General features: G+C 38.4%; 2 protein-coding genes across 2 annotated transcripts in view; one reads left to right on the forward strand and one right to left on the reverse strand.

The window, feature by feature from the left end:
• Window positions 1-5732: 5732 nt before the first annotated feature.
• LOC124798579 (bolA-like protein DDB_G0274169) lies at window positions 5733-12853 on the reverse strand. Its single transcript, XM_047262043.1, has 4 exons — window positions 12700-12853; window positions 12351-12586; window positions 11219-11287; window positions 5733-5950 (listed from the first exon to the last, which is right to left on the reverse strand). Exons 1-4 carry the CDS (start codon window positions 12725-12727, stop codon window positions 5870-5872), a joined length of 414 nt encoding a protein of 137 aa, XP_047117999.1. The 5' UTR covers window positions 12728-12853; the 3' UTR covers window positions 5733-5869.
• Window positions 12854-13179: 326 nt separating this feature from the next.
• LOC124798569 (metallo-beta-lactamase domain-containing protein 1) overlaps window positions 13180-21382 on the forward strand; it is a 32006-nt gene continuing 23803 nt past the window's right edge. Inside the window, exons 1-2 of the mRNA XM_047262034.1 lie at window positions 13180-13451; window positions 13734-13898. Of these exons, the coding sequence (XP_047117990.1) occupies window positions 13301-13451; window positions 13734-13898 (316 nt within the window). The 5' untranslated portion in view covers window positions 13180-13300. The remainder of the gene's footprint in view (window positions 13452-13733; window positions 13899-21382) is intronic.

Consider the following 21382-nt stretch of genomic DNA (forward strand, 5'->3'; position numbering starts at 1 on the left):
GTGCAATGCAAAGGAAACACTGTAATGCTCATTTTAGTGTCACCTTTTATGAACACGGAATGAAAGTTTGGAAGATTCCTCTGGGGTTTTGGAGTACCATGAAGCTTGTCTGCTGGATTTGTAATGTGGGTAGCTATCAGTCTTCTCAGACCAAGGCACAGTGTCAGCCTGATGTGTTTTCTACAGAATATTCTAAATACAAGTTTCCAAAGGACAATGCGTGCTACAACTGACGTCTGTCCAGATGCCTTGTAAGCTGAGTGAATGTTTTCTTAACCAGCACAATCACCTTATCTGTCAACAACACAAGCAATCAATGGATGAAACTCATGAAAAAACAAGGATTTAATGTCAATGAGATTGGTTGAGGTACACTCAGCAATCCTTTTATTTCATATATCTCCCAGAATTGGGACCTATTTACCAATGATTTCTATCTCCAACCACTTAAATATTTTTATTATATTGCAACTAAATTAGCACTTGGTTGCTGTTCTGTATGGCTTGTTTGTGTAGCGTCTGCACATGATTAAATGTCAGTTTGATCAGTAGAATAACGAATTTAGAAAATGCTGTAAACATCTGTTTATTATAGTTTGACTGGTCTTGCAGTAAATGACATTTGAACTGTAACCTTTTTTGAGTGAAAATCATAGCTATGAAATGTATCAGTCAAACACAGATACAGATTCTGATGTGTAAGAATTTTCCCTGCATAATTAGTCTCATATAATTTCCATGCACAAGTTTTGGCCATTATATAATGTATCAAGTTCAAACAATGGAAACATCGAGATGTGTCTTCTTCATAGTAAGTAACATTGATGCATCAAGCTTATATTGTCTGTTCCCTAGCTTCACTGATAATGCATTCCAGTTTCTCATTATTATTAAATTCTCATCCCACCTGATATATATAGTTTACAAGTTCATTAATACTATGAAACACTTCTCAAATTTCTCTGTCATAGCTATAGTTTGCATAATACCTGTATAATTACAATGCCTGTGGAATATCTGTTTAGTTTCATAATCAATGTTCCTTTCATTTGATGCACATAATTACTCATTTCCAATGCCCTTGTTCATTATTATTTATATTTCTGCTCTACCATTGCCTAACCCTGTCTGAAAAATTGTATGATCCCCACTCCAAAAATCTCACTCTCCTGTCCATCGTGTCTCTCTGGTTCCTCAAAATCTACCTGCATCCTTTTCATTTCTATCTTTAGGTCTTCTAGTAAAGCAAATTGCTTTAGTATTATAATATTCCATGTACTCAGCCAGCATAGAATTCTTTTGATGTCTAATACCAACAGGCCTGGTGGTTTAGTGGTAAAGTTCGTGCTTGGAAAATGAAAGACCAGTGATGGAATCCTGGTCAGAGTATAGAATATTTCAGCCTGCCTTTAACCAGGAATGTCAGATGATTCAGATTCCACATTACACTTTATATCCCCTTTCCCTGGTAGGATTTTGAGGTAAGTTAGGGACATGAAAGTCACCAAAGTGATGTCCAGTTGAAGACTTGCATCAGTGAACTGAGCCTCATGGAATAATTGTACGTCTAATAGCTCCATCCAGTAGTACTCCTCATCTGGGGATTCAGATGAGGGAGCATTTTACCTCCAGAACATTTTACCCAGCAGGAGACTGTCAATACATTTTTAGCAGACTGCAAATACTGAGGAAGGTTTCCCATTTCCTTACACATCACAGTACTACAGGTAGCATAATAGTTGTTATGCCAGGTGACTTCCATCAACTGTGAGTACTCAAGGAACTACTGCCTTCCTCCAGAATGAAGTTTCTTTCTGTACTGGCCTCAGCATGGAGGATTGCTGCTTCCTCTCTCTCTGAATTATGTTGATAATTTCCTGGCTCCATTAGCTACATAACTGTGAAAAAAAGACAATGAGTGTCCACAAAAATTATCCAACAATCTAAAATTAAACAAGAATCTGAAATTACCTTTTTTGATTAACTGATTAGTGAGTTTGAAAATGTGTCGTGCTCCGAGATATAAATTCAACGGGCAGTACAAGAATACGTAGAGTTTCTCAAATATGACAATGATTGTCTCACTTTTTAAAGATGGATTACTCTGATACCAAAAAGGTACTTCAGTAGTACACAAGAAGTTAATATTTTTATATTGTTAATATGTATTTACATTTACCACTGTACCCAACAAGCTAGGAAATAAAGTTAGAAAATACTCACAAAATATATTTTACTTGGAATATATCAACAACTTCAGGTTGATTTTGAAAATTAAAATCTTAAATATGGAAAAGAAGTCAGATCAATTAGAAAACTTTGTTGGATACCAACAAAACAATCAGCAAATTGTCACTGACCGACACTCCTCAAATTGAAGAAACAAAAAACAAACTTTTAAAAACGCTTATTCAACTTTAGTACCGTCTGTAACACCAATTTCACAAACAAAACTTCACATATGATCACATTAATGGATTTATTTCATTGTTTTCATGTCTTTTATTTGTTAATGTTAACTTGCATAATAAAAGTTGAACAAAATATTTTGGAAGCTACCTTTTTTAGGGTTCTTTGGGTAAAATGTAAGCCTGGGCTAATGTTTTAAGAGTAGATACGCAAAATCTCCCAAAACAATACTCAAGTCAGCCAGCAGAAATAGACCGTTAACAGTCTAGGATGAACCAAGATGGTCCTCATCTCTCCAGTCTGACACACAATCTGTGGCCATGCCAAATAGACTGGAGAATTTGTAACACTGTGACTGCATGTTGCACAATTTGAGACAGTCTACTTTCCTGAAGAGGACATAATTCTGACCTAGAAATTTCACATTTGTTTTTTTCCTTTCTAATCCATAAAATGATATCCTTTCTTTTTTCCAGTGAAGTATTTGGGCCAATAAATAAGGTAGTGATATATAACAGTCATGTACATGGTCGTGTTCTTCAGATTCTACTATAATGACTCTGCCTTGTGAAACTCAGTGTAGTTTAAGGAAGCTTTGTCTTCTCTTCATTGCCTCCGCCCCCCCCCCCCCCCCCAAGGCATACACTAAAGCACTGTTGTGACTGAATTATGCAGTAGGCTACTGGACGTCCCTGTGAACTGGGACAAATATCAGGAATGCCATGTTTACTTTGTGTTGGTTGTTGTAACTGCAGGTCAGTAATGGCTGTACGAGAATGTGACATACAAATATTGGAGACTATTTTAGCAATATTTTGTAAAGTTCTTAATTTCCATGATAGCAAAACAATGCCAAAAAACAACTGCATCAAGGAAATGGTACAGTGTACAGGACAGCTAGACAACCAAATGAACCTGTCATGCAGTGCTTGCGAAAGACACCGTGTTTCCTGGTGCATTCAGCAATGTTAGATCTATAGTTCAGATGATCATTTCCAGAAAAGTATAAGAATTCTGTAATGAATAAAAATACAATAGATTCCAAGAGGGAGCAAGTTCTCCCTCTTCTCCTGCCACCTCACCCCCTTGTTGCAGACATCCATGCACAAGATCCTTACAAGGTACTACCAGACAGACAGGGATGACTTAGGATTTTAAAGGTGTTACACCTTCATCATATCCATTTTATTCTGTCTTGTGACAGGCAGATGCTGACCTCCCAGAAGCTGAACTGCTTCCTGCTTCATACTGCAAAATGAAATGTCATCTTACTGTACCCAATCTCATTTGCATCAACTTTATTCACTCCAAAATGCTGAAAGCATCCTCTCCTTTCCCATTTGCTTCAGCTGTGGCTGATAATGAGGAACATATGTATCATTATTGATCATACGCACACAACAAAATCAAATCCTGCTCAGTTTGTTTGCTGCTGTCCACATGACGAGTGGTGTCGAATTCTGTCTTTGTGATCCCTTAAAAGTGTATTAAATGTTGTACAGTACAATACAGTAACCAAGATGAGTATTATGAGTAAATACAAATCATTAAGTTTATAAGATAAAATGAGAGTGCTTGATAAAATCCAAGATAGTGCTTCAGAGTTTAGGATTGTTAAGTTCATTGTTACAGTATTAAGAAAAATCATAATAAAGCTTTGGACCTTTTTTGTACAAAAGGCGAATTAGCCAGAAAGCGAGCAAGTGGCTCAAACCTGACCTCTCATAGTTAGTGCTGTGTAAACTTAAGCCATTATCAATAGGTACTGAGAATGAAAATATTGCCATAGCATCGTCATGATGTAGTAGCGCCTCTGCTATGGATCATGGGTCATAGAGCTAGATGACTCCAACAAATAAATGGTAAAATATAAATTTGCAATACAGCGCATGTGCAGTAGTGTATATATCAAGCTTGTTTAACATAATCTTTCAAAGTGTATTGTAATTTTAATTTGTTTGTCCTATTTGTAATTATTATGATATCATTACATTGGTTGCTATTAATTTAAATAAACTATACAGTATTTCTCATAATATTATGGTTCATCTAGTTTTTACTTAACTGCTAATGTATGAAATGTACCAATATATGACTGTTAGAATAAGTATGACATGACATGTTGACCTCAAGTATCAGGCTGCCACATCTAAAGGCTTATAAAAATTTTTGTAACAATCTTATTTCATTTATCTGGTCTTTTAGAACTCAATTTATTATACTGATTCATATTCTGACAATTTTGTTTTGATCTTAGAAAGCATACAAATATCTATGTGCTGGTTAGACTGTTACTGATCGATAGCTGAACATAAAACATAAACAATTCTCATTTTGAAATTCCTCGATATCTTTTAGAAAAAGTGAAACCAGCTTCTTGTTAGTATTTATGGAATAAACTCATGCAAATGTCAGGAACATTTTCCAATTAATAATCTTCATGATATAAGCGTTGTTACTGAACATATTTTGTGAATTTCAATACTAAAAGTCAAAAGCTGTCTAAAACTTTATGTTGCAATGTGTGATTGGATTTTGGATTTGATCAGTCAGCATACACCAGCTAGTTTTTGATTGTAAGCCATAAATTTTCTGCTTCTAATAATGAATGATGTAAGCAGTGACTGTTTGAAATATATACAAAAAGTGGCATATCAATCACTCAGGGTTTCAGTTTTCTGACGGTTTTTTGTGAGCCAGTTTTGTTACAGTTTTATGCAATAAATATGTAATTCTGGAAGAGAGCATCATGTTAACCTGACTTTCTTGAAATTTCTCTCGGCATCTGCAAATCATTGGCTACATTGCCAAAAATTTAGAAAGTTGCATCTAACTGTTACATCCTGTTATACTTCACATGTTATATACCTTCATTTCATTGCATTTCATTTTATATTTTCATATAAACATTTTGAAAAATATTTGGAGTTTGAATAATTTGGCCTGAAACTCACCTCAATTAGTCCAAATCAGTAATCTTTCACTGTACATGTTTTACTCATTTCCTATGCTCAGAAATTCCTTTATAGAAGACAAACTGTCACTAATTCACAATACTTAGTTTAATAAAAATATTTGTCACCTGTGCTCTATATCTTCTTTACCATTGTTTCCTGACACAGAATTTTGCACCTCTTAATATAATTTCTTCCAAATATAAACATAAATTTCTGCTTTAACACATGATCTTAAACTGAAATTAAGTTCATTTTCTTACTTAAAATAATTGTTTAAATTTTCTGCATAACTTATTTCCCATTTCACCAGGTAGCAGATGATGTAATCACGAACTTGAAGGGGAGATAAAAAGAAGCAAAACAATGTTTCTTGGCATGAAAGAATCTTTATTTTAATGAAACCTACAGTTTATAACAATACATACTCAAGACAGTTGATTTACATGATACAGAGGCATACTTCTTTTATTTTCAAATATGCTTTCAGATGTGTTATGAAACATTTATTTTCCAAAACCACCTTTACATGCTGGACTAGACGTCACTTCCTTGCTTGACTCTTCCCACTGCTTCGGAGTTTTTGCCTTAAATGACACAAATTAAAGAGACTTCTTTGAAACTGTCACATATAGGTAAACAAGCATTACAGATTGCACATTCACCTCTTTTTATCAGTTTTACAAGGAGCTACCATCAGCAAGCAGATTAGCTAATAATAAATGAAGTTACAGTAGTCTCTCTTTCATAAAGATCACGGCTATGCACACTTAACAGTATAGAAATTGGCTGACAGAAATCACTTCTAGAAATCGTGTCACATACAGCACTGACATGAATGAAATGTTTTTTCAGTTTATGTTGGTGACACTCAGAGCAGAAGTATAATTACATGAAAATAGTCCTTTCAGTATTCTAAACCTGTTCTAAGATGATACAAAAACTTTGTGGAAATGCAATACAGCTTCATTAGTTGCAGATGTTTAACCCCCCCCCCCCCCCTTTTTTTAAGAGTAATGTTCATAATGGTTGTGTGATTAATTCTAAATCTCAGTAGCCCTGCAACGGAAAACACTAAAGAAAATAAGAATCCAAATGCCAATAAAGACAAAAACAAGTTAGGAATATACGAATGATATAAAGTGCACTGATAGCTTGATTGCTGTACGTTAATGATTCACTAGCTGCTTTATGCCATTGTGTTTTGGAAAGGCATCTGAGATTATGCAAAAGAACTTGCTCTTCTTCTATCAGGAGTGTACTGAAAGTTTGTAGAGGAATGATGGGTACCAAGTGATCGGAAAAAGATGCAGGTCATTACCTTTTTCAAGAAAGACTGTTGCACAGATGCACATAATTATAGGCCTATGTCACTGACATCAATCTGTTGTAACATTATGGAACATGTTTTATTCTCAAGTGTTATGGTATTTTTTGAGAATGAAACTCCCCACTATAATAATCAACATGGATTTGATAAACCAAGATCTTGTAAAACTCAGGTTTCTCTTTTCAGCCAAAAAATTCAGAGTGTCAAACACAAAGTTGTCCAAGTAGATGCTGTTTTTCTTAATGTCTGGATGGTATTAGATAAATTTGCACTGTTCTTTAGTGCACAAAAGAAAAGCTTACTGAGTATTGGGGCAGATTTGTGACTGGCTCCAGGACTTGTCAGCATGTAGCGCTTTTCTCACATGACATACTGAAAGCTTTGGATCAAGGTAGTCAAATAGATGCAGTATTTCTTGATTTCCAAAAAGCATTTGACTTAGTCCCACATCTTCATTTATTGTCAAAAGTATGATCATATGGTGTATCAAGTGAAATTTGTGACTGGACTGAATGAACTGACCTGGAAGATTCTTGCAGATAGACATAAACCATCCTGGTCAAGTCTATTAACAAAGTTCCAAGAACTGGCTGTAAATGATGACTCTAGGAATATACTAATTCCCCTATGTACTGGTCACATAGGGACTGTGAGGATAAGATTAAAATAATTACTGTGTGCACAGAGGCATTCAGTGAGATGTACACTCTGCCAAGCAACTAATGGTAACTTGCAGAGTGTACAATGATGAGACAAAACATTATGATGACCTTTTTCACAGCTTTTTTGTCCATCTTTGGAACAAGATACACCACAGATTCTGTGTATCAGGGGTCCGACAGTTTCTTGGTAAGTTTGTGGAGGTATGTGGCATTAGATGTCTATGCACAGGTCATGTAATTTGTGTAAATAGCAGGCCACCAATTTATATACAATGTGATGGTGCCTGATAGTGATCCAGATGGGCTGCATAGGATTTACATCAGGTGATTTGGCTGCTGAGACATCAACATGAGTACATTATAATGCTCCTCAAACCACTGCAGCATGGTTCTGGCTCTGAGACATGGACAATCATGCTGCTGAAAGATGACATCGCCGTCGGGGAATACATCTAGCACGAAGGGATGCAGGTGGTTTGCAGCTGTCGGTGTGTCTTTGATTACTGCCACAGGTCCTATGCAAGTGCAGGAGAATGTCTCCCATGGCACAGTACTGCTCCCACCAGCCTGCGGCTATGGAGCACTGCATGATTTGAGCCACCGTTCACATTCATGACAGGATTTGTGGAGACAACCAGCAACCTAGTGTAGCAAAAATGTGATTCACCTGAAGAGCCGACATGTTTCCATTAATCGATAGCTGAATCCTTGATGGTCCTGCATCCACTGCAATTGCAACTGGAGAGTCATTGTTGGGTCAACACACAGGAGTGTTCTGCTGCGGAGCTCCATGTTCAACAATGCACAATGAACGGTGTGCTCCGAAACACTTAGGTGTGCTCTTTCGGCAGATATGCCATAGATCACCATCTAAGCACTTCACAGAGCAAATAAGCCTCCGAAACCCCATATTCTGTGAAAAGTCATGGACGTCCTTCCATTTAGTGTTTACTGGTAGTTTCCCTGCCCTTCTATTTCTTTTCATAGATGCTCACAACAGTAGCATGTGAACATTTGACCAGCTTCACCATTTTCGAGATACCCCTTTACAGGCTCTGTGTAGCAATAATCTGTCAGTCACTTACGTCTATGGATTTCCCCAGTTGAAGTCCATATCTGTGCTATGGTGATCCCTTAACAGATCCATGCTCCACTAACATACTTTTGTTAGCATGTCACGTGTCGGCAATGCCACCAGGCAGCATCCAATGTCGTGTGAGCATTGGTCATAATGTTTTGCCTTATTAGTATAAATGTAGAGCTCAAAGTGTGGTTCTTAAAGGTTTGAAAATGGCAGATGTAAAGGTAAGTTAGGGAGTACCCCAAGGAAATGGTGTAGTGGATAACGTTGGAAGTACTATGATCCTGTTCACAGACAATGTTGTTTTCTACAGGAAAGTTGCAATTCCAGAATATGGTAGCAAATTACAGCAAAAGCTGTGTTACAGGGCCAGGTAGATGACCTTTAACATTAACAAATGTAGCACAATGTGCATAAATAGTTGAAGGATCATTTACTGTCTGTTTAGCAACTGTAAAGTACCTAGTAGTAATTGTCATGAGTGACCTAAATTGAACTTAAAACTAATGGTAGGAAATGCAGATATCAGGCTGACAGTCATTGAATGAATCATAAGGAAGTCTAATAAATAATTCATGAACAAAAGAAGTAACTTACAAAACATTTTTAAGGTAGAGTCCTGAGTATTGCTCAGCAGTCTGGGACCAACACAAATGGGTGGGGGAAAAGGTAAAAAAAAGTGGGGGGGGGGGGAGGGAAGAGAGGAAAAGATAGAGTTAAAAAGATAAAAAATAGGTAGGTAGGTAGGTAGAGAGAGAGAGAGAGAGAGAGAGAGAGAGAGAGTTAAAATTCTGAGAGCATACGTTGTTTCAGCAAGAGTAGGCCAATGTATTGTTTTTCCACACACATCTCCCACAGTAACAATGATGAGAAAATCAGAGAAATTACAGTTCATGTGGTGGTTTACCCATACTTATTCTTCCCATTTACAAATGGAATATGGAAAAATGGGGGAGGGGGGTATATATTGTTGCCAGATGAACCCTCCAACACACATAAACTATGTGATCAAAAGTAGCCAGACACCCCCCACAAACTCACGGACTTCGAGCGTGGTCAGGTGATTGGGTGTCACCTGTGTCGTACGTATGTACACAAGATTTCCACACTCCTAAAGATCCCTTGGTCCACTGTTTCCAATGTGATAGTGAAGCGAAAATGTGAAGGGACGTGTACATCACAAAAGTGTTCAGGCCGACCTCGTCTGTTGACTGACAGAGACCGCTGACAGTTGAAGAAGGTCGTAATATGTAATAGGCAGACAGCTATCCAGACCATCATACAGGAATTCCAAACTGCATCAGGATCCAGTGCAAGTACTATGAAAGTTAGGGGGGAAGGTGAGGTGAGAAAACTTCGATTTAATGGACGAGCAGCTGTTCATACACCACACATCACATTGGTAAATGCCAAATGACACCTCGCTTGGTGTAAGGAGTGTAAACATTGGACAATTGAACTGTGAAAAAATATTGTGTGGAGTACACAATGTGGCAATCCAATGGCAGGGTGTGCCCAGTGAACATCATTTGCCAGCATGTGCAGTGCCAACGGTAACATTCGGAGGCGCTAGAATTATGGTATGGTTGTGTTTTCAATGGAGGGAGCTTGCACTCATTGTTATTTTGCATGGCACTATCACAGCACAAGACTACATTGATGTTTTAGGTGCCTTCTTGCTTCCCAATGTTGAAAAGCAATTCGGGGATGGTGACTGCATCTTTCAACACGACTGGGCACTTGTTCATAATGCACAGCCTGTGGCAGAATGGTTACATGATAACAACATCCCTGTATTGAACTGGCCTGCACAGAGTTCTGACCTGAATCCTATACAACACTTTTGGGATGTTTTGGAACACGGACTTCATACCAGGCTTCACCTACCGGCTTCATGCAGCACTCCGTGAAGAATGGGCTGCCATTCCCCAAGAAATCTTCAAGCAACTGATTGAGCATATGCCTGCAAGAGTGGAAGCTGTAATCAAGGCTACGGGTGGGCAACAGCATACTGAATTCTAGAATTACTGATGGAGGGCACCACAAAGTTTTAAGTCATTTTCAGCCAGGGGTTCGGATACTTTTGATCACATAATGCAGCACAATGATGGTGGCTTGGAGAGTATAGATGTGAATGTAGAAGTACAATGTATGCAGTCAAAGAAAGGTGATCTACTTTTATACCATCAAAATACAGCAATTTGCACAACTCGTAGAATTAGTAAGTTTTTTAGTCAGGTGAGGTGTTGTTGCAGGGTCATACATATTTTCCAACTGTGACTCTTTATATACTGAAGTCAAGCAGAATTATTCATATGATGTGGATGTAACACCCTACATAAGTGTGCTGAAAAGCATACTTCAAGAGGAGTGTACACAAACAATTGCTCTGAAAAATATTTTCACTTTTTCCTCTGGTTTGGTCAGTCACTCTTCATGAGAGCACACATCTCTTGCACTTTCTTTGGACATATACAGAAAATAATGAATTCAGAACAACTATTGCATGAGTATAATTTTAGGTGGTGTAGCTTACTTTAGGATATTACCTGGTGCTGAAATACTTATTTGGTTGTACTAAAACGTGAGCATATGCTCATGGATGCTCCCTCTCTCAAAAGTTCCTAACATATGATGTAGCACAATGTGTCTTAAATGCATTTGCTCTCCCCATTTCTCTACATTCTGGTTGCACAATTTATATGATAGATATAAAGAGAATATTGTACAGCGTACATTATGCTCTGTAGTCAGTACTTGTTCTTATTTTAAGCACACTTACCACAATTGACAAAGCATGAACACCATTTTTCAGTTCATCCTTCAGTATATCATTTACTATTCGATGCCTCTGAAATAAAATGAAAAATATTACATACTCAGCTGCACATAGTGACTAAATTACATGGCAAATTGCTGAAATTATATGTTACTGAAATGTTAATGGACTTGATTAAACACACTATAGATGGTATTAAGGTGTTCCATAGGTGGACAATGCATATAACTGAGAAAATTGCAACTTTTTGTTTAGTGGTGTCTTTCCTTTCATTTTACTAGGTTACATTTAGCTTGTGTAAGCACAAATAGTATTTACCAATGTAGTAATAGTTTATTGATTAAGTTGTATCTTTTTTTGTGTACTGGTGTGTCTACATCGGCTCCCCCCACATCCCACAAGGTTCTCAGTCCTTATGGTGTCTACGGTACCCAATGAATTATGAAAATTCAACAGATACTGACACAAATAAAAATCTTACAGAATGAAGAATATATGACAGAAAAATTATAAAACTAAAGCCTTTATCATAAGCTAATGCACAATGACAAAATTTTCAGCATGTAATAATACTAGTTTTCTTTACTAAACAATACCCATATATGTTACTTTTGTAATGTCTGCCTTTGTTTAATTCAGTAACCACAGTTATGCTTTCTACTGCCTTAGAAACAGCAAATAATGTTTTTGAATTTTAGATGAATATGTAAAAGTTTTAAAATGTTTGAGCATTTGGAACATTCCCTCCGTTGTTCCAAGTCAACACTAATAACTAATGACTTGGCATCAGTGGTGATTTCATTATGCCCAGTTTCTGGCCATTGATTCTTTTAAGTATATTCAAATCTGCAGAAACGCTTATTGGCCCTACTGAAAAAAGAGGATCATGTGAGATACTACCAAATATGGTATAGGCAATCGTGGAAGGCATGAATAATTTAGAATAACAGCGTTTGGCCATTTACACATTAAACGTAGTTCTCAGATCAACTGTACAAAATCATTATTCAGGGGGTGTCAAACACAACGCAACTAAATGTAAAGAATGCACTTGTTTCATGCAGTCACTTGACAGTTCATTCTAACCAATGATCTGCAAAAAGTACGAAAAACTTTATATTACATATCAACCCACATTTATAAGAGGCAACGTTTCAAATTTTTCTGAAACGACGACGACTTTGAAATGAGTTTCCGAACCACGGGGCACATTATGCATGTATGATTCATTAATAATCTGAATATGGTGTGGCTGCAAATTCTCTGACAGTTTTTGGCGTATTGATGTTTCAATCGGTTTCGCAGCTGGTTCTGAATTAATAGACATTTTATTTAACCCAAATCGACCACAGAGTCGTACGTTTTGTACACCTGTAAAGAAAAAGGTTCATCATAAGGAATATGGTTGGAAGGAATTGTAAACAAATTGAAAATTTTGTTCGATGTGGCTAATGAGTTTAATTGACATAAGGAAATATTCTCACTTGTAACCAATTTGACAGATCGAATCATTCGCAGAGTCGTCGACTATTGAAGGAGTCAATCAGCTGTCAGCTGTCTAGCATAAACAAACCACAACTGCTTACTACAGCACTGGCAACCCAAACTCGACAAGCTGCGCGCATCTTCCGTTTAACGATTTAAATTGTGACGACTTACTGAAAGTGTATGTACTTCTTTTTGGAGAGGAGAAACTTGCGTCATTAAAAAATAAATAAAAAGTACTCATCCGGGCAAATGTGTGTGTTTCGGACTATATGAGGACAGCTGACTTTAGAGTCTGTGATACGAGAGTGGACAACAATACTTGACGAATTTTTGTATTCGCGATGTCACTTTGTAAGCCCAGTGTCTATAACTAATTTTTGCATGTATTTTAAGTAAGTTTTACAAACGGATTTCATTTGATGGTTGTATTATTGTAACTCTGTCCATAGCACTTCACTTGACTACCTACAGCTACCTACATCTTTGGTCAGCAAATTTGAGGAATCTTTGACAATGTTTTGATCAGCTGTGCGTGATTTTCAAATTTGATTGTCGTCGCGCAAGAAATTTTGTGGATGATCTGAAACTACTTGAATCATGGCGTATGAAGTACATGTACTTTACGATGGATTCTCGAAGATGACGGAGAATGGAATGGAAGCTAACTGTAGTTGCACGTTAATTAAAGGACCGAAAAAAATAATAGTCGATACTATGACAGCATGGGACAAGGAACTTATAATCGAAGGTTCTCTAATTTTTTGTTTTGTAACGAATGACACTTCTTGCTTTCTTTTTTTAAAAACCTTTTTCATTTTGACGTAAATACAAATATCTGAGACCAAGCATTTGAAAATATTTATTTTCTTAAAACAATTTTCGAGCCCCCTCAGCGTCCTATTCAGATGGGACATGCAATTATCAGTATTTGCATTCAGTTAATACATGTCCATATAGTGTACAATATTCATAATAGATAAGGTTAATGTTGAGCTTTGCCGCAGTTTAATTGAAATCACTCATTCTGCAGGACTAGCACGCCATGGAGTCACCTGCGAAGAAATTGACTATGTGGTTTGTACTCACGGTCATTCAGATCATATAGGGAACAACAACCTTTTTATGAATGCAAAACATATTGTGGGGTTTTCTGTATCCTTCAAGAATACGTATTTTATTCATCCATTCGAAACAGGTAAGTAACTCCATTATCGTTTGGAGTTTGTCAAAAGTAGGATTATAATACATAAACAGAAATTGGCACTTTACAAAGATACAGTGAATAGTAAGTGATATCAGCGGAATGCATTTTCATTGTACAGTGGAATGTGCACTGATAATTGGCCAGAAAGTTTCAGTAAGTGATACTCTTTACAATGTATGGTTATCAGCCATCTGCTTAACTTTTTGCAGAATGGTGTAAACAATTGTTGTTGTAACAGTAAACATAGCCAGTGAGTTTTCTGTGCTGGATGTCATGCTTTGTCACTAGTCAAACACGTCCCAAACATCCAGCACTGCATGATATATCGCAATAATTCGTGTAGATCCCAGTAAAATGGCAGTTGGCAGATGGCTATATTATCAATGCCAGCAGTTTTAAAATGCCCAATAAGATCTCTTAGTATTGCTCCCAGTGTACCAAGAACCACTGGGAGCACTTTTATTTGCTTATGCCAATGCCACTGTAGCTCAGTTTTCAAGCCCTCATACACGGAGTGTTTTCAAGTTATTTGTCATCTTATCAATCATTTGAAATAACGGTATCAGTGATCCACACTTTTTCTCCACAACTGTGATGTCTAGTATACTGTTGTACAGCATTCAATCTGTCTGAAATTGAAAATACCACAGTAATTTGCAATGTTTGTTTTCTTTAACTTTTTCTAGCTGGTGATACCACCAGATCCTTCTCACTGCCAGTTGGTAATTTTGGCTAAGTTCCAGCAGATCATTCGTGCATTGTTGTGCCTCTGCTTGTAATCAGTCTGAGCAATCATTTTGCTGTATCTCAAGATACAGTCAGCTGTTTCATCGTCATTTTTGCAGGGCATGTACTTTCAGTTCTTTGCTGATTTCTCGATTCTGGTTGTAATGGCGTTTGTTCCGATTGCTTGTCTCTTTGCAGCAAAAGTTAGTCTTTCAGTTTCTTTAATCAGATTTCTGTTGGTCACTCAAGACCAGGTATTTTCTCAGTCGATTTTACCTTCAGTCTTCTGCAAAAAAATCTGCCCATGCAACGCTTTTGTAATGGAGTCAGAAGGAGTCGAATGGGCAAGTGGTTGTGTGCTGGAGGTGGGTGGAGGCGTAGGTGATGAAGGCAGCTGGTTGGTGTCACAGTTCTTTATTATCAACCATAAGTGGATACAGTGCAGCATACCTGCAGTAAGCAGACAACAGGTGTCGAACCCTGCGAACAGGAGCACAGGTCTGGATGAGTCACTGTAGGCGGTCCGATAGTGAATGGACTTGACTACCAGTGCATTCCATATGGCAGATGGCTGTTGGTGAGTCAGGGTGGCTTGACACTGCTGGGCTTGGGTGGATGGAGAGAGGGAGGCTGGTGGCCAGTGTAGTGGGAAACGGCAGTGACATCCAGATAAGGAACTCTGGACCAATTGGTGGGGTGCTGCATCTGGTTGTGTTGGGCCCCAGTGGCACAGAGCTGGGAGGACCCCAGTTTATATGTCAGACAATGAGGTGGTGGCAGGTTCCCTGGCTGACAGTCTCGTGTAGACAGCGGCAGAGTGAAGGTGGCATGATGGATAGGCCAACAGGCAGCAGTTGTTTACTCACAGCCAGGCTGCATCAATGATAGCTCCATCAATGACAGCTGCTTCACAAGGGTGTCGGTGACCCACAGCAGAGACCAACACATGGCGGGTGTCAATACATGGCCCAGCCATGCCAATGACCTGCTTGGCCATCCCAGGGGATATATGTGGATAAGGAGGCTTTTTAATATGGAAGACAAGTACTGCCACATATATTCAGTGCCACTGAATCTTCCTAACACTGGTCATTGCCTGGAGAACTGAGTCGCTATTGAAGAAGCTGTTGATACTGCGAAATGCTATGCTGGCTGGCTGCAATCCTTGCCCTGATATGGCATCAGGCTCCTGTCTGGATGTGTATAGCTACATTTACACTCTGTGAGCAATGATTCGACCCACTGAATTTCTGCTTGAGAAACTGGCTGTAACAGAAGTATTTTTCAGTTGTTTACATTTTGTATTCTGCTACTCAAGGCCGGACTGACCACTTTTGAGTGACCAATACCTTTTAGTATTCTTTTTCCTTTCTACATTTGTGCTATGTTCACTGTCTTGACTCCTGTGATGGACAGGAGTGGAGTCTTTAGGCACTGTTTTGCCCTATCCTTCTTTATTTATTTTGTTTTTAGTCCAGTAAGCAGCTGTCATTCCACCTTGTAGGAAGAGAGGCCTATCAATGCGTCCCCACAAATTTTTCTTATTTTTGTATTGTCTTTCTTATTGTCACTTGATTCCAAATAGCTAATAAGAAGACATGAGGAACATGTGTACCCTCTTTTGTCCTTAGTAAAAAGTATTAGGTGCTCATCCGGCACTCAAGACAAGTCCAAGCCCTTGTTGGCTTGTGTGAACTTATCCGTATGCATATTGCCATATAATGCTGTATAACTATGTCATAACAAATAAGGATCTTTATTTACAAAGTAAAGGTGTCCGTGGTAGCATTGCTATGGTCATATTCTTGGATGTAGTGACTGAGGAAGTATCAAAATTCCATTGTTCTCATATACTGACATTACTACAAAATCACAATTTGGTGATGCCTCTCACTCCAAGAGACTTGTCCGGCAGATTGTGCTGCACGTACTCACCAATGTCACTGACCTGAGGGTCATAGTCACTTTTCAGCTACCCTGTGTGCCCTTAGTCCACCTGTCATAGTTATCATAGATCATAATACTTTGCTGAATACCTGATATATTCTCCTGCAGTTTCGTGTTTTTAGCTGGAACAGATATATCTCAGATGGATTTTCTGTTGTCATGCTCATTGAATCTCAAGGGACATAGTATTTGAATTGATGATGTCACGACCAACAGCTCATCTTGCATATGTGGTATCTCAGTGCACTGCTGCCTTGGAATCAGTGTTGTGTGATGAAAAGACAGGAAACCCTAACCATATGATATTGTTGTGACGTTTGATCTGTGCTTTTCTTTGGCAGTGCTGTACTACTGTTTACATCTACCTTATTAAAACTAAGTAATATTCCTTAATTTTTGCTCTGGTGGTCATCATACGGGTCAACAGAAACCTCCGATCTTACTCGTCGGCTTTGACCCGTGACGTAAGTGTGTTGTGGTGTGTGACGTCATTACGGCGCGGAGTTTGGTTTGTGATTGTGGCATGTTTGTAGATGTCGTGGGGTGTTTGTCGTGCCCTCTGGTGGTGTGTTCATGGTTTACGTTTGTTTGGTTTGTTGGGGTCAGTTTGCTGTTGCTCAGTGGTGAGTGCTGTGTTCGTGGTTTTGAAGCGGAATTTGTATTAGTGAGTTAACGGTTTTGTGTGATGGTTAATGTAATGGTAATTGCTGTACGTCGGGTGAGTTTGTTATTGAGTGTATTCGGTTTGATTTTTGTATTGGTGGATGGGATCGGGAGATTCTGTTGAGCTATATAGGTCAAGGGAAGTGTTCGATCCTAATTTATGGGATCGGGAGCTGTTGTAGATGTATGTAGGTTTAAGGGAAGTGTTTTTTGAGTTTTGTATCGGGGGATGTGATCGGGAGGTTCTGTTGAGCTATATAGGTCAAGGGAAGTGTTCGATCCTAATTTATGGGATCGGGAGTTACTGTAGATCTATGTAGGTCAAGGGAAGTGTCTGATTCTGGATAAGAATGTGTTTTTTGGTATTTGGTCAGTTTCGTTATGTTGATTTTTTCGTCGTTTTGCGTGGTTTTGTATGGCGGTCGGTGGCTACATTTGTGTATATTTAGTTTCTCCCCACCCAAAAACCCCCAATTTCCCATGCTTGTCCTGTTAGTCATTAGGCTTTTTGTGAAACCTGTGTATTTCAGTGTTTAAAATACGTATGCGATGTTTTTATATCCGCCATATTGGAATTGTCGTTTATGGTCGTTTCCGCCATATTTGTGACGTCATGGGTCAAAGCCGACGGGTAAGATCGGACGCTTCTGTATTTCCCATCATACTTATCCTATTTCCTATAAGACACTGTAACCATTTGTAGCACTCACTTTAGTTTATCTAGACATATCATATGCTAAATTCCCGCTTCTCTATCTATAACTCATGGTCATAATTTCCTATTATTTACATTGACCTAAATTTTCTTGGTGCCCATGGCCTTGGCTCAGGTGGCCAGAATGAGGCAGGCCTGTGACCAGCCTAGTAGGAAATGGTGGTGGTGATGGGGAAATAAATCCTTGACCAGTTAGTGATTCACTGCTGCTGGAAGCAGCAGAGATCACCTCGGTGATACAGAGTGAGAAGGCCCTCAGTTTTTACATAGTACTCCATAAACTGCTGTCAGGATCAATGGCTGTCTGTCTAATGGAGATGACAACAGAGTGAAGGTGACCAGCAGTTGTTGGTTCCCAGCCCAGCTGCATCAATGATAATTAAGTCACAAGATTTTTGGTAATGCCATAGCAGAGATCAACACCTGGTGCCGTGGCAGGTGTTGATGCATAGCCCATCTGTGCTGATGACTTGCTCAGTTGGCCCAAGGGTGTATATAGTTAATGCAGAAGATAAGTGCTGCTTCATGCCGTGCCGTTGAAACTTCCTGAAGGCTGGTCATTGCTCAGAGATAAAGGTCACTATTGAGGAAGCTGTCAAAAGTCTGCATCAGCTGGCTGCGACTCATGCTCTGAATATGGCACTGGGCTTCTGGCTGTGTCTGTACTGTTCCACTTTATTGCATAGGCTGTCAGTCCGGCTTGGCAGTACAACTTTTCTGTGTGATGAATCTTGGTTTGTTGTATCTTGAGAAGCTTTCTGTTGTTGACTTCAATCAGCGTTGATTCTTTGCTATCTTTCACACAGTTTGCCAAAGCATTCCTTTCTTCTTCCAGTGTCTGCTTTTGTGGGCAAGTACAGCCTGTTGACGTCACTGTCAAGGGTGGATCTTTTGGGTTTACTTTTTACTGACGATATGTTTTACATGCCCATGCTTGATGTAATCCTACTGCAGAATGCCCAGGTTTTTGTAGGCTTGTAGCACGTGATGATTTGTGCATTAGGCATTTCAATGACTCCACTTTCTTAGTTTTGCCCTTCTTTAGTGCCAGTGGGGTATACTTAATCTAAGCTGAATTCTGTGCTGTTGTCACAACTGAAGATTTATATTGTATTTGTCAGAGACTGGTTTCAGTTTCAGGTTTTCCATAGAGAATTTCTCGCTGTTTGATAGGCTACATTTGTTTTCTGTGATATCATTGGCAGTGGAATCACGACAATGACGGAAAGCAGTGGGGACACGAGTGCTTCTGGAAGGTGCCTATCTTGACGTTGACAAGTCCGTAAGTTCAATATCTGACAAATAGTTCTCTATTCCAGTGTGTCTACAATTTCTCCGTGAATTCCCTGTTTTTGCTGCTCCTGATGATTTCCAGACGCTTTATGGTCCATCTGTGTGGCAGTGAGTCAAAGGCTTTTTCTATAGTCTAAAGCTTTTTGTAGTCAATCACAGTCATAATACATAGACATGTTTTCTGTCTTTTGCAGTTTTCCAGAACCATTTTGTTGATCAGCAGCTGGTCTTTGTCCTCTTGCTTTTTCACTTGTCACCTTTTTGTCCTACTGGTATGATTATGTATTCTTCCAGAAAGTCTTGAATTCTGATGGTTATGGTGCCTCTCAGAAACTTTAACAAACTGGACAAAGATGCTAGTGACCTGCAATTTCTGGTTATTGTTCATCTTTCTGTTTTAAATAATTTTTTCCAGTTGTTAGCTGTTCATTGATGTTTCCTGTCTGGGTTAAAGCTGAAAATTGTGGTACAATGCTTTGACTTCGACCTGTGAGGTCAACAGATTTCTCATCTTTAGAAGTGCTCTTTGTGCCATTGCCATTCTACTTTTATTTCCTCTGTACTTTTGCCATTATCAGTTTTTTTGCTGCCCAAACAGCAAAATTCATCTACTACTTTTAAGTGTCTCATTTTCTAATCTGATTCTCTTTGCATCACCTGATTTAATTTGACTACATTCCATTATTCTTGTTTTGTTTTTGTTGATATTTATCTTATATTCTCTTTTCAAAGCAGTGTCCATTCTGTTCAACTGCTTTTCCAGGTCGTTTGCTGTCTGGCAGAATTAAAATGCCATCGGCAGCCCTTGAATGTTGTATTTCTTCTCCCTGCATTTTAATTCCATTATCAGTGTTTAAGAACTGCAACTAAGCTACTGCTTATGGCTGGTATGTAGCTCAGCTGAGAGGAAAGAAAAGTCATTATTGTGGTGTGCTGCCTCTCCCCCCACTCACCATTTATGTATTGGGAGCTACTTGACACCATCCTCACACCTGGAATTCACAGTTTTTTAATATATATATATATATATATATATATATATATATATATATATATATATATATATATATATATATATATATATATATATATATATATATATATATATATATATATATATATATATATATATATAATATATATAATATATACTAGAAGGAAACATTCCATGTGGGAAAAATTATATATAAAAATAAAGATGAGGTGACTTACCGAACGAAAGTGCTGGCAAGTGTGTGTGTCTATATATATATATATATATATATATAATAGAGGGAAACATTCCACGTGGGAAAAATATATCTAAAAAGAAAGATGATGAAACTTACCAAACAAAAGCGCTGGCAGGTCGATAGACACACAAACAAACACAAACATACACACAAAATTCTAGCAACCAATGGTTGCCTTGTCAGGAAAGAGGGAAGGAGAAGGAAAGACAAAAGGATATGGGTTTTAAGGGAGAGGGTAAGGAGTCATTCCAATCCCGGGAGTGGAAAGACTTACCTCAGGGGGAAAAAAGGACAGGTATACACTCGCACACACACACACACATATCCATCCACACATACACAGACACAAGCAGACATTTGTAAAGGCCTTTACAAATGTCTGCTTGTATCATTTTAAAGGTTTTTTTAAAGTTTGACATTGTTCAGTGACTCCAGTTCTTCCTAGTGCCCAAGCAGGAGGTAGTATTACTTTTGTGCCTAAGTTTTCCACTAGACTAAACACTTTGTTCCTTAGGACAAATTGTCTGTAATTGCATAGTCATCATTCTGTTATCTTTGAGTGTGAATATTCTTGTTTCCAGAGTAGGTACATGTGCTTTTGGTAGCCACTCTTATAAAGTTCTGATGACTAGAAGCATTTGATGACTTCGCAGTTGTCTTACATAGTGTATTTCTGCAGCTTTAGAGTTCTTTCATTTTGTATGGTAGGCCACCAGCCAACGGCTGCCCAGGTTCGTCAGCAGCCACTGTCCTCCTTTTTATCCTGAGTGACACCTGAGCCAGTGTGGCTTCCTGTTTTTGGTTTGTTGCTCCATTTGTTCAAATCGGTTAGGTGCATTTAGTCCTTCCCCTCAGCTTTGACCTCTTCATTGTGGTTGAAACTGCCAGTAGGTTGCACT

Source organism: Schistocerca piceifrons, chromosome 1 (assembly GCF_021461385.2).
Source record: "Schistocerca piceifrons isolate TAMUIC-IGC-003096 chromosome 1, iqSchPice1.1, whole genome shotgun sequence".
Classification (NCBI taxonomy): Eukaryota; Metazoa; Arthropoda; class Insecta; order Orthoptera; family Acrididae; genus Schistocerca; species Schistocerca piceifrons.